At 40.9% G+C, this 12,665-nt stretch overlaps 2 protein-coding genes across 2 annotated transcripts in view; one reads left to right on the plus strand and one right to left on the minus strand.

Moving 5' to 3' along the window:
• iqgap2 (IQ motif containing GTPase activating protein 2) overlaps positions 1-12,665 on the plus strand; it is a 34,731-nt gene that overhangs the window by 12,514 nt on the left and 9,552 nt on the right. Inside the window, exons 6-25 of the mRNA XM_083911915.1 lie at positions 1,343-1,410; positions 1,781-1,894; positions 1,990-2,168; positions 2,923-3,010; positions 3,737-3,900; positions 4,500-4,587; positions 4,867-5,030; positions 5,170-5,330; positions 5,498-5,622; positions 5,849-6,012; positions 9,435-9,525; positions 10,216-10,383; positions 10,479-10,621; positions 10,829-10,999; positions 11,338-11,421; positions 11,516-11,587; positions 11,684-11,753; positions 11,904-12,112; positions 12,207-12,359; positions 12,476-12,639. Of these exons, the coding sequence (XP_083768041.1) occupies positions 1,343-1,410; positions 1,781-1,894; positions 1,990-2,168; positions 2,923-3,010; positions 3,737-3,900; positions 4,500-4,587; positions 4,867-5,030; positions 5,170-5,330; positions 5,498-5,622; positions 5,849-6,012; positions 9,435-9,525; positions 10,216-10,383; positions 10,479-10,621; positions 10,829-10,999; positions 11,338-11,421; positions 11,516-11,587; positions 11,684-11,753; positions 11,904-12,112; positions 12,207-12,359; positions 12,476-12,639 (2,640 nt within the window). The remainder of the gene's footprint in view (positions 1-1,342; positions 1,411-1,780; positions 1,895-1,989; positions 2,169-2,922; positions 3,011-3,736; positions 3,901-4,499; positions 4,588-4,866; positions 5,031-5,169; positions 5,331-5,497; positions 5,623-5,848; positions 6,013-9,434; positions 9,526-10,215; positions 10,384-10,478; positions 10,622-10,828; positions 11,000-11,337; positions 11,422-11,515; positions 11,588-11,683; positions 11,754-11,903; positions 12,113-12,206; positions 12,360-12,475; positions 12,640-12,665) is intronic.
• Positions 6,543-8,046, minus strand: f2rl2 (coagulation factor II (thrombin) receptor-like 2). The gene is made up of 2 exons (XM_083911916.1): positions 7,969-8,046; positions 6,543-7,676 (listed from the first exon to the last, which is right to left on the minus strand). Exons 1-2 carry the CDS (start codon positions 8,030-8,032, stop codon positions 6,631-6,633), a joined length of 1,110 nt encoding a protein of 369 aa, XP_083768042.1. The 5' UTR covers positions 8,033-8,046; the 3' UTR covers positions 6,543-6,630.

Here is a 12,665-nt window from a genome sequence, read left to right on the forward strand (position 1 = left end):
TATAATACAGCACCATGCATCTAGCTATAGACAGCTATTGCTGCAATGTGGCATGTTCACATGCTTCCAGTCCACGAATTGCCCGTTTGCTCAAACACCTTTAATGAGAATAACCACTCTCTGTACAGTGCTTCTATCAACATTGTTACATCATATAATTAGGGGCTTTTTGGTAAATTGAATTTGGTGTTTCAGGGCTCAACTCCTTTTTTTTTTTTTTAAAATGCTGTAATACTGCAAAAGAAAAGTTGTTGGTCTTACTGTCACGTGGGTGGCTGGACAATTACAACTTCAGGCCTTGGCTTTTTTCCATTGAGAAGACTTTGAATGAACTAAAGGGTCAGTTTTTATCTATCTGAACCATCTAGTCAGTCAAACATAGATTTAGGGAGTGGTTATGTGAGCTTGCTTGGATTGTTTTTTCTGTTGTAGTGTTTCGGTCTGGTCCTGAGAGAATCAGTTTCCTTCCCTCCTTATGCACACACGTGCTCTTCCTTCCTGAGAGTCCAGCTTACATCCCACAAGGACCCAGTGAATGCTCTGCTTCCCTGGGCACAAACACATACACACATGGAGGCAAAGCAGCGGATGCTCCTCCATGTTCAGTTTAGTGGACAATTGCACAGAAACACAATGTAATGGGGAAAGGGCATAGCTTGCAAGTAAATTTTAAAACGCTTAAAACAAATTGGTAAATATGTAGAGCTGAATTTGTTGTCTAAAAGGAAGAGAAACATGGAAATAATGAAAGAGGGACTCACAATCTGGAGAGAGCTCCAAGCTAGTCAGCTGCTTGTCAGTAACCCCTGTGGCTTGTAATCGCCATCTCCATTAATCCCGCTCAGCTGTTACTGTGTTTGTATCTCAGACTGAATCAGCTGCCTGCATGTTAAAACATTACCCTTTGTAGCAGAGTTTAGATAGTTGCCTAAAGCCCCCTATGTCCCAAGGACAGAGTGCATTTAATGTTTACACACACTGTGACTAACGGGCAGAATAACCAGCTACTACAGCGGCTGCATTCAGAGCTGTGCAGATGCCAGATCTGCTGTAGATATCTATAATTCATTACCACTTATCAGGTACCTGCGGGAAGATGAAAGTTTTATGAAGTTTCCAGCCACCTGCTTGTTGATTTCCATGCTCAGTTGTGGACTGAGCTGGCTAGTTGCTGTCAGGTGGTGCCTATTGTAATACCGACACTACCCCCCTGTGGTGTAAGCATGACATTAAAGTACACCAGGAGCAACAATACTCCACAAGACCATAGAACATGTGAATGTTCCCAAGCCAATCCGCGCTTCCCCATTTTTGTGTGTGTAAATCTTGTGGTTTATTTCAGCTTGTACCTGTACAAACTGGGCATTGCACCACAGATCCAGGACCTCCTTGGTAAAGTCGCCTTCACAGGTAACATCAGTGCAAATCAGTGTTTTCTCCTAAAACTGAAGTATAGCACAAAAGCTCAAAAGTGCCCCAGATTTATGAAATAGCTTTTGACATTGGGTTGTTCTGAGTATACCTCAGGTTTTACTAACATGGGTTAAACAGAGAAATGAACAGTTTTTATTTTTTCTCAATGTTAACTAAAATGTGTTTGTGAGGATTTACACAGTAAGTATGGCGATGAACATGTCTGAGAGTTATACAGATCATCACAAAAACGGCATACTGTATACTGAAAATGAACAAGATATTTAGAATGGTAGTGTTTTGAGAATCATGATTTTCATTTTAACAATACAATTTCCTTTGCAACTGGTATATATCCGACTTCTAGAGGAAGAGATCAGTAACATGAGGAGTGAGCTGGAGAAGTATGGCATTCAAATGCCAGCTTTCAGTAAGATTGGAGGAATCCTGGCTAATGAACTCTCAGTGGATGAAGCTGCCTGTAAGCCCCCTGACGTTCTTACTAAATCGCCGACTAGTGTTGTGTTTGTGTTTTTGACCAACTCCAAATGTTCACACACACTCTCTTGTCCTAAGTGCATGCTGCTGTGATTGCCATCAATGATGCGGTTGACAGAGGTCAGACGTCTGTGACAATGGGAGCCCTGAATAATCCTAATGCAATGCTGAGGAATATCCAGGAAACTCTTGCCCAAGACTACCAGGACACACTGAGCCAGGCCAAGGCTCGTAAGCAGGATCAGTCCTCCGGAAGGGTGAGAAGCCTAACAAACACTTCAGTGGCCTCTTGTGTTTCTGTGTTTTTTTGAGGCTTGATTAGACTTTCACTGTGTTTGATCAGTTTCTCTTTTGCTCACCTACTCACCAATCACTTTCTATTTTTAATCGCTGTTTGGACTCATCAGGTATTCAGTAACACTAATATCAACAGTAACATTGAATTAAATTGCCATCACCAATAAAAACACCTTTCCATTATAGCTACTGGATGCAATGTTGCCTCTGTATTCCAACTAGGGTGGGAACAGAACAGGGTTGCATGCCGATGTATTTGGATTGAACAGTTATTTAGGGAACTGAAATGACAAAATAGAAGAATATAAAACGTTGAGACCTAATGCAAATAATTTAACATGAATGTTGCTCTGAACCGATGTTTCTGACTGCAGCGTCTAGTACTGACAACTATAACAACTGAGGAGATTTCCACACGGAGGTCTGAAAGGGGTTGCCTGCACTCACTCACTCCACAGGCCTTGCCAGCACATTCCAGTGGCTGCAGTGTCAGCTGTACTTCACCAAACACAAACCCTCCGCACCATCCGGCATCTCGCCTCCCATTCTCTTTACAAATACTGTACAAGCAGGAGCCATCCATTTTAACTTAATGGCAGAAATGTGATATATGAAATATGCAACTTCATCAGTATGAGTCGGGGGAAAAAACAAAATAAATATGCTATAATGACATGAATTCCAAATATCCTTTTCTTTGTCTCCCTCAATTAGCGCTCTTCGATTGCTACTGAAGAAAGAGATGTCTATGAGGAGTTGCTGACTCACCAGGAGATCCAGGGCTGCATTGACTCTGTCAACAGTAAGGGCTTTCCCTCTCACATGACACTTACATACTGTACTTCCAAAATCCTGTCAAGTACCATGAATGTAGTGACTGACTGATTAATGCCAAAATAAGCATTAGCCGATACCTTGACTCACAAGGCAGATAGAAAAAATCTGCAGCAGGCAGGCAGGCAATTTTGCCATTCTATGGACGGACTTCATTATGGTAAAAAGCCTTCAACCAGTCAAACTAGCTAACAGGGCTCGAAAAGGTTTTTTTATGGGCATCCCTGACTCCTACTCTCTCAACTAAATCATTTATCTGATTTGTCCTTTGAGATTGTTTTGGGACAGTAAGCAAGTATAACTGTGACGTGTTTTAGGGCCGTCTGCACGACAGCGGAATTTTCTGAAAACCACATTTCTAGTGCAGCAAATCATAGCCAACCACTAGACAGATTGATCAATGCAGACAATAAGTGTTCAATAAATGTTCACTTAAGTTCAGAAATTTTGTGTCTCATTTCATCTGATGCAAAAAAACCAACAACAAAATGATATCTGCATTATATATTGGTCACTGACCGCCCTGCTCTCTAAATATTGGCAATGATAATTCCTTTTTGCATGGAAAAAAGACCTCTTATACTGTGTTGGTGCATATGAACATCTGTGAACTCTGAATATACAGTGGAGGACGTGGAGTTAAACAAATGTAAAAACTCCATTAAATTGGTTTGTTCTGTTTTCCTGTCTTCAGTGCAAGCAGCAATAAGGCAGGTGAATCAAGCGGTGTCGGCCCAGGACGAGGCTGCTCTGTTGGCTGCACTTAGGCTTGGAGCGCTGTCCCTGCTGGGAGTTCAGGAGCTAAACTGTCGCTGGTACCTGGAACATTTTACCACCTACTGCCAGCAAAAATCAAAGGTATACTGATTAAGAGCTTGTTTTCTCAGGTGTTCCAAGCCCAGGACTTAGGAGCCGGAGCACCTCTGATTTTATTTCCAAGCACTTAGTTAATTTAATTTAAATGCAGTTGTTGAGGGTATACAATAAGTATATATATATATAATTTACAGAGCACGGTACATATGACTTAACTCAGAGGTAAGTGTTTAAAGACGATATGAAGATATGTGAGATATGAACAAATCATACACCTTTGCATTGTTGTCTTAGACCCCCTTTCTTCTAATTTTTGTTTGTCTGTTTGACAAGGCAGACCGGCTTCTATTTTTAAGTTTTGCTGTGAACACACTGCACTTCATTGGCTAAAGAGATGTAGTGTAGGAACTGATAAATGACTGTGCCTTTTGCTGTTGTGCTCCCATCACTACTCAGGCAGAGAAGACATTGTGTCATAAAGAACACACTCATCCAAACCTTCAGAGAAAAACTTATCAGCTTCCATATCTTCAGTTGAAATAGAGACCACCAGGCACTCCACCGCCGTACACTAAAAAATGCTGAATAATCATGGGATCTTAGTGGTATCGCTCTAGTGTACTCTAATCTTTGTGCTGCAGGATGGAGCGAGGGCTGTGATGATGCACAAAGAGGAGATCCAGAGAGTTGTCAGCTCTTGTAATGACTTTGCAGAGGCAGAGAAACGAAGTAAGCACCTTTTTGTTACTTATAACAGAAGTTTATTAGCACATAATTACTGGTCAGTTGGAAATCACATATGTACCCACTATAACAAGCTTCTCAAAGCACACGTGTAGAGTCTATGTTCCATTGCACTGACCAATCCATGATACACCTTTAATATGGGGTTTCCAAAGGCATTTCAGCATGTAATAGTAAGGCAGGGAAGTAATGTAATTAAAACATGCATACCCTGCCTTGAGTTATCTGCACGACATGACTATCCATGGTGATTTTCTTGACCAGAACTCGAGGCAGTTGCAGTGATCAATACAGCCATTCGTCTCGGCAATGCAATGGAAACGACGGAGGAGCTAATGAACCCTGAGGCACAACTGCCAATTGTCTACCAAACTGCAGCCAATCTCTATCAGGCTGAGCTTTTCAGTTTGCAGCTACAAGGGGGACGGGTGAGACATCATGTTTGCAATTTTTACTTTTTAATATTTTGATACAGATGCATGCTGAGGGCAGTTCATTGTTATACATACAGTATACTGTAGTTAAATGTCACTTCATGCTTGTGAATCAGACCTTTATGTTTATTAGTCTGGTTTGAGCCACGAGGAGCTGAGTGTAGCTGTGGAGATGCTGTCAGCTGTAGCAGTGCTGAATGAGGTGCTGGACACCAAAGACCCCCAGGCTGTGATTGAGCAACTAACAGACTCTCCTCTGGGCTTCACCAACATGGACCAAGACAACCTCAATAGGTAAGATGGCTGAGTTGTCCTGTGGCTAACCTTCTCTTTGATGATTTCCGTTTTGGTGCTGCTGCAATTGGGGCCACTCATCAAAGTTAAATTATAACACCTTCAGGTTGTATATCACTGCACCCTCCATTCTTACTTTAATACCTCTTTGCTGACCTCTCCCTCAGGTATGCTGACACTCTTATCAAACTGCGATGCGAGGCTCTTTCCAAGGGCCAAGAGTTTCTGACCTGGAATGATGTTCAAAAATGCATTGACACGGTCAACATTCAGGTCCACGAGGAGCATGAACGTAAGAAAGTATTGCTTTCTGAAGGCTGTCAGTGTCTTGATTTCTGGTTTTGTTTTACATAGTGTAGTGTAGCGTGTGGACATTTAATGACATATCAGCTAGGAGTTTCAAACCTTGGAAAATGTTTTATTTTAGGTGTGATCCTATAATGACAATTTAAAAACAATTCACAATAAATTAAATTATTGACTGAGTAACAAATAGTTTTTTTTCCTTCTACTTCCAGGCATCATAGCTATAGCTGAGATCAATGAGGCACTTAACTCAGGTGATCATCAGCAGACACTTGCAGCCCTCCTCCTCCCTACAGCCAAATTAACAGGGGTGAACCCAGCGACAGCCAAACACTACCATGATGTCCTACAATATGCCAAGAAACTTCTATGCCAGGTATTGTGACACTAATTTATATAGCATCTCTGTAAAAAAAAAAAGAAAAAACCTTCATGACTGAATGAACCAGTGTTGTCACAAAGTTTAAACTTTATCTCATTCTAATCACTTGTTTGATTGGACTTGCATAGGGGGCTCTCATACGTAACATTGCTCCATTTTTTTCATTACTGCATCATTATGAATCTGAATGGTGACCTAGAAATTGTATGTACATATTAGAAATGCGATTGAAAAACTGAAAGGCTAGAAAAAATGTTTATGTAAATAAATTAAATGTATTTAATTCTGACTTGAAACAAAGCAAAGAGAAAGGATTATCGTTGTCAAGATGATTCTGTGTCATCAAGCTAAACGTTTCCTAATCTGAGATTTTGCTAGGTTGACATGATACGCTTGTATAGGATTCACAGTCTAAATGTTTCCTTCCTGACTGTGATATTGCTAACACTGACTGTACAGAGCTTTGTGTTGTCGTAGACCTAACTGAGCCTGCGGTATCACCCTGTTAAATTCAGTGTCCAATTTAACTTTCCCATCTGTGTTTCTGGGCTTTTGCTTTCCTGCTGGTTTCCAACAATGGTGCATGCTTTTTCTGTGTACACACATCCAGTCTCAAGTCATAACAGTCGGCCTCTGAGGTATCCCGTGGAGGGAGATGAATTGTAGTTCTGAGGCTGCCATCTTGGAAATGAGCATACACAGGAAGGGATCCAGACAACTGTGGAAGCAGCAGAGACACACGGCTACTCTGTAGTATCCATAGAGTCTGTCGTCACCAAAGGAAAACAGGCGGATGTAGTGGGCGATATGCAGGATTCCACTAGGCAAGAAACAAATCACAAAGATGATAAAAACTAGTGTGCTGACTCTGATGAACGGTTTCCAGTCACAATGAGATTGTCCTAGGTGGTATACAACTGCCACATGGGTGTAGATGCAAATCAGGAAGGGCACTAAGAAGCCCAGACAGACCAACATCAGTCTGTATGGTACCAGCGGGGAATGGGATTTTTCATCTAGGGGAAGTACATCATGGCAAGTGGTGACTCCCAGCTCGGTAACCTGGTAGCTCTGCCTGACCAGCAGCTCAGGCACAATAGCAGCCACGTACAGGAACCAGACAACCAAGCACGTCCACACTGCCAGCGTAGTCTTAGCCAGCCTTCTGTACAAAAATGGTCTGACCACGGCCAGGTAGCGATTCAGACTGATGCATGCTATAGTTTGAGCTGAACTGTAAACATTGCCATAAAACAGGGCTGTGATAAGCCGGCAGGAGATTTCCCCAAATATCCAGCAGTTCCCATTGAAGTGGTAGTGAACACGCAGCGCCAGGGAAAGCAGCAGCAGCAGGTCCGACAAGGCCAGGTTCAGGTAAAGAACTACCGTGGACAAGGACTTTGCTCTGTGTCTGAGGAAGGTCAGAATATAGGTGTTAGAGGGGATACCAACCAACATGGCCAAGATGTATGATGAAGGTATGACCCTGGTGCTGAGGACCCCTGTGGTATAGGCTGTCGCTGCTGTGGAGTTCACATACAACCATGGGTTTGTGCTGGGATGAAGCTGGTTTGTGTGATTAAGCTTGTATAGTCTCCCCTTGAAGGTTTTTGGTACCAGACCAGGGGGAATATTGGTTTTGGTCCAGGTTCTATTTCCTATAATTGGATGGAAAAACAATGTTTATACCTTTTTAAAGAAACTTTGGTTTTAAAATAAAAGTACATATGAAACTACATTAAAACAGAAGTATTACTAAATATCTGTATTTCAGTGTTTAAGTTTATAATATGGTATTGTATTTACAACTTGTGTTTTGTAATTTGATGGTTTGTACCAAAAAGCTTAATGTTTAAGTCCAAGTATAAATATCTAACTTTGGACCCTGGCTTAAAAAAATAAATGCACTTGTCCATGAAATAAACTCATATAGTATTTTAATAAACTTACCATCATGCTGAATGGTCTGCACTGCCATCAAACAAATGAGTAGGCTAGGAACAAGGTCGGCCATATCACTCTCCACTCTATGTCCCAGAGATTTTTTTGGTTTTCTAGTCTTCACCACTCTGGCCGTTGCTTCTTTTCAATAAATGTAGGCATTCTCCATCGGTGAAATTTGCTGTTTTGCATCTCTGCAGTGCAAGAGTAGAACTGATAACGTGCGTTCTCAAGCCTAGCTTCCCGTTAGTGTACTGTATGTGGGGCGCTTCTCTGTTTGCACGGTGCAGTGAGCCGTTTCCTGTCGAACTGAATTCCTTTCTGCGTTAGTAACTGCCCACTGACTCACTGGGGTGGGAGGACACTTTTTAATGACTTACCAACAGCTGTGATCCATAAACGAGTTCCACTTATTACTGTTACATTAAGTATTTTATTGTGGTTTAGGTTATTATGTGGTTTTGGTATTAAAGGTGATTTGGGGATTTTTGCATTCATTTGAGGGTCACGATCATGTTAGTCAGACTGGTTATAGAAATGAGGACTTTAGTAATGTTTTGGGATATTGTAAATGTATGCTATTGTTCTAAGAATGCTATGTTATACATTTAGATCATGGGTGTGTTATTGAAGCTGGATAATGTGTTTCAAGATGGGGCCAATTCATTCCAAAGAAAATAAATGTTTGCTTCTGTGTTTTGGGCTCAAGACAGTGCATTAATGTCTATCTGGATTGTAGCACAAACTTTATGCTGAATTTATGTCATACACACAAAACATTTTTTTTTAATCTCTCAATACACAATGAATGCAAACGCGTTGGATGGGAAACTGTTGGTCAGAGGCATGTACTGTAGATATAAACAAAAAAGCTGCTTTTAGTCTGCTTAGTGTGTTTTTAATGGTGACTTCCTTCCTGTTAGCCCTGTGGTCTGGGATACACTCCCGTCCCCACCTAAAATTAGCCTGAGAACAAATACAAAAGTCAGGCTGAATAAACATTCTTTGTGGTTGTTGTGATGTTAAATTGTTGGGGTCTGTTTTTAGTACAACGTGGTTGTTGTGAGTGGGGCTGAGGATATGTTTGTAGTGTAATTATGTCAACAATTGACGTTTTTTCCTTTTCCTTAGATCTTACCTGTGGACACAGGGGAAATGGTACTGTCTATTTGCCATTGCTCTTAATAGCACCAGCTTGTGTAGTGTTGGTAATCAGTGTTCTTATGAAGTGCTACTGCTGTAGAGCAAAATCTCGGCAATCCTAACTCGATAAATTTACACAATGTACCGCAACTACGAAAATTTCTAACCCCGGACATTGAGCGTTTTTTCAATTAAACTGCTTCAAAAGATTTATAATTTGATATCAAGTTAGTATTGTGCGGCTATGCATGAACAATGCCTTGTGTGTGTCTGAGGTCTGCTATAGTAGTAGAAAAGAAGAGAAGTGATCTGGTGTTTTCATCTGATTGTAGAGCTCTGGAGATGAGTCTGCAGTACTGTGGCTGGACCAAATCCAAGAGGCCATACACACAGCCAACCGGGATGAAGAGGAGGCTCTTACTTGTATGTACCCAGAGCTTAAATTCACTCATCCATATCTGAACTACTTAAACAATAGTTAATTCACGTCTCGCTAATTGTTCTCATACAATGAGCACATGGAGTACTAGATTGTCCAGGAAAGGATGTGCATTATTTTCAGATCAACACACAACTCTGACATATTGGGCTCATTAATGTCCTAAATAAATACTAATCCAGTAGCTTGTTTCACCTGGGTCTAGACTTACCCTAATCCTCACTGATTTACTTACTGATGCAAACATACAGTATTTATTTCCTTTGCTGCAGATATTTTCTCTCCGAACTAATGTGTCATCTGGCAGGTCAACCCATTGATCATTTATGGAGGTTTGACTTTAAAATGATGACACGTAATTCAATTTAGTTATGACTCAAGGACTATGTAGTATGGTACACATTGTTTCATGTTAATCCTTCATTAAACTGTAACACTTAAGGCTCTTTGTGACATAGGGAATAGATACAATAAAGTCTGTTTATTGGATACAAGTGTCTTACTTTTTAGTTACACAGATATTGTGATGTAGATAGTCTGTGTTTATACTACCATTGCTGGCATGATCCTGCAATTATATGTTTTCTTATTTTGAATTATCACTTACTCATAAGTTTTTACCAAGTGGTTACTGTGCTGTTTTCATATTTGACTTATCTTGTTTACATTGCTAGTGGTCGAAGCAGTCGCTGATATTAACAGGATGGTGGCCGAGGGGGACTCTCAGAACACACTGCAGGCTTTGCAAGTTCCCGGTGCAGGACTGAGAGCAGTGCTCCCTGAATGTGCTGACACATACCAGGCTGAACTGGCGCAGAGGCAAACAAACAGTGCTACTAAAGGTAACTTGACTGTGTTTATGCCTACATATTGATAAGACTTGGGTTTCAATATGACATTACCTGTGTCTAAACGGGCACTTTCTGCTTTCCTCTAGGCAGCACTGATAGTGTGTGGGTAAAACATTGCATCAAGGACAGATATGATTACTACTATAACCTTGAGACTGGACAGGGCACCTGGGAGGAACCTGAAGGATTTGAACACAATGGTGGACACCTCAGTAGAGAGGAAATCCAGGTACCCCCTGCTGTACTGGGTAGTGTCACAGCTTAATTATGTCATTTTGTGTTAACATACTAACATCCCAACGATGTGATGATTTCCTTCTAGGTTTATTAATTTAGTGATATTTATTTGAATTGCACTATTAATTTGATCAGATAATATTCACACTAGAGGTTTTTTTCAACCTTAAGAACTTCAAAACATGCCTTTTTCCCTCAGAGTGTTGTCAGCTGTTTGACTGCAGAATATAACAGGGAACAGTTATGGATGGCCAATGAATCCATGGTGACCCAGTTGCAGGCAAGGATCAGAGGGTACCTTGTCAGGAGAAAGCATGCCCAGAGAATGGAGTATCTGCGCCAGCAAGAACCGCACATCGTCAAATTGCAGGTAGTGCATGGCTCCACTATGAACTGTAAATAGTGATAGATGTCAGAAATCAGATCATCCCTGAGGCAGTTGTGGGATATTGTTGCAGGAATAAGTCAATAGAGATGGCCATACAAAATGATCAAAATTTACAAACATTGTACTGACTGTATGTGTTTATGTTTGCATCATTCTTACAGGAAAATCCCAAATCAGTAAAAGCACACATATTTATTTAGCAGTGACAACTCCTCAAAGGAGAATTGAGTATCTAAATGCAATAATCTATTATATGTATCACTGATGTAAAACGCACAACTTGTAGCATGCACATACATTTTTGTCAAATTTTTTTTCAGGCCTGCTGGAAAGGTTACAAACAGAGGAAAACGTACGAAGACAGGAAGAATTTGCTTCAGAAAAATGTTGCTTCTGTTGTCAAGGTAATATGTGTGTGCGTGTGACTGTGCGTGTGCGCGTGAATGCATACCATAGCTACAATATCAAAGATCTGACATAAAACACTGGTGTTTTTAGATCCAGTCTCTGGCGAAAATGTGGAAAGCCAAGCGTCAATACAATCAGAGGTTACAGTTCTTCAAAGATCATGTAAGTAACACTTTAAATCAACGTAATTGAGCAGCATTGTGTGGATTTGTCTTCTTTGTACAATGCTGTGTAAGACTCACTTATGTTTGTGTTTAGGAAAAGGAAATTGTGAAAATCCAGGCTTTTCTAAAGGCCAACAAAGCCAGACATGACTACAGAACCCTAAGTGAGTCAAATAGGCATTGTATACTCCTGCAGCTGAGCTGTACTGATGTATTATCAATATTGTAATGTGAGACTAGACATTGTCTGGGATTTTAGGATATTATGAAAGACGAGGGCTTTTGCTGACTTTCTTTTATTTGCCAAATCTTAGCTGGGGCCAAGGACCCTCCTCTGTCAGTGGTGCGCAAGTTTGTCCACTTGTTGGAGCAGAGCACCCTGGACCTTCAGGAAGAGCAGGAAGTGACACGACTTAGGGAAGAAGTGGTCACTAACATTCGCTCCAATCAGCAGATGGAGAAAGACTTGAACCTGATGGACATAAAGATTGGACTGCTGGTGAAGAACAGGATCACTCTGCAGGTTGGCAAACCTTCAACTGAACTGTAATTAAATTCCTGTAATAACAACTTGTCCTACCCAGCTTAACTCATGTGGTGTTTATTTCTTTGAATAGGATGTTGTGTCCCATAATAAGAAAATGAAGAACAAGAAAAATAAAGCGAGTAAAGAGGACTTGGTTACAGGAGACAGACTGGGTATCAAGGGTCTTAGTAAAGGCAAAAGAAGGAAATTGGAGGCCTACCAACATCTCTTTTACCTGCTGCAGGTGATGCATAAATGTGTCTTAAACTATAACTGGCATCTTTTTAACTTAAAATGTTTAATAAGTCTAGTTGGAGAAACACAGTTAATGCTACTCTTTTTCTTTTTCCTCACCTTTAGACCAACCCACCCTACCTGGCCAAGCTGATCTTCCAGATGCCTCAAAACAGGTCCACTAAGTTTATGGACACGGTGGTCTTCACCTTGTACAACTATGCTTCTAACCAGAGAGAGGAATACCTGCTGCTCAAACTCTTCAAGACTGCTCTGGAGGAGGAAATCAAGTGAGAACTGCAGCTTTGATAAATGC

Source organism: Echiichthys vipera (genome assembly GCF_963691815.1).
Source record: "Echiichthys vipera genome assembly, chromosome: 4".
Taxonomy (NCBI): domain Eukaryota; kingdom Metazoa; phylum Chordata; class Actinopteri; order Perciformes; family Trachinidae; genus Echiichthys; species Echiichthys vipera.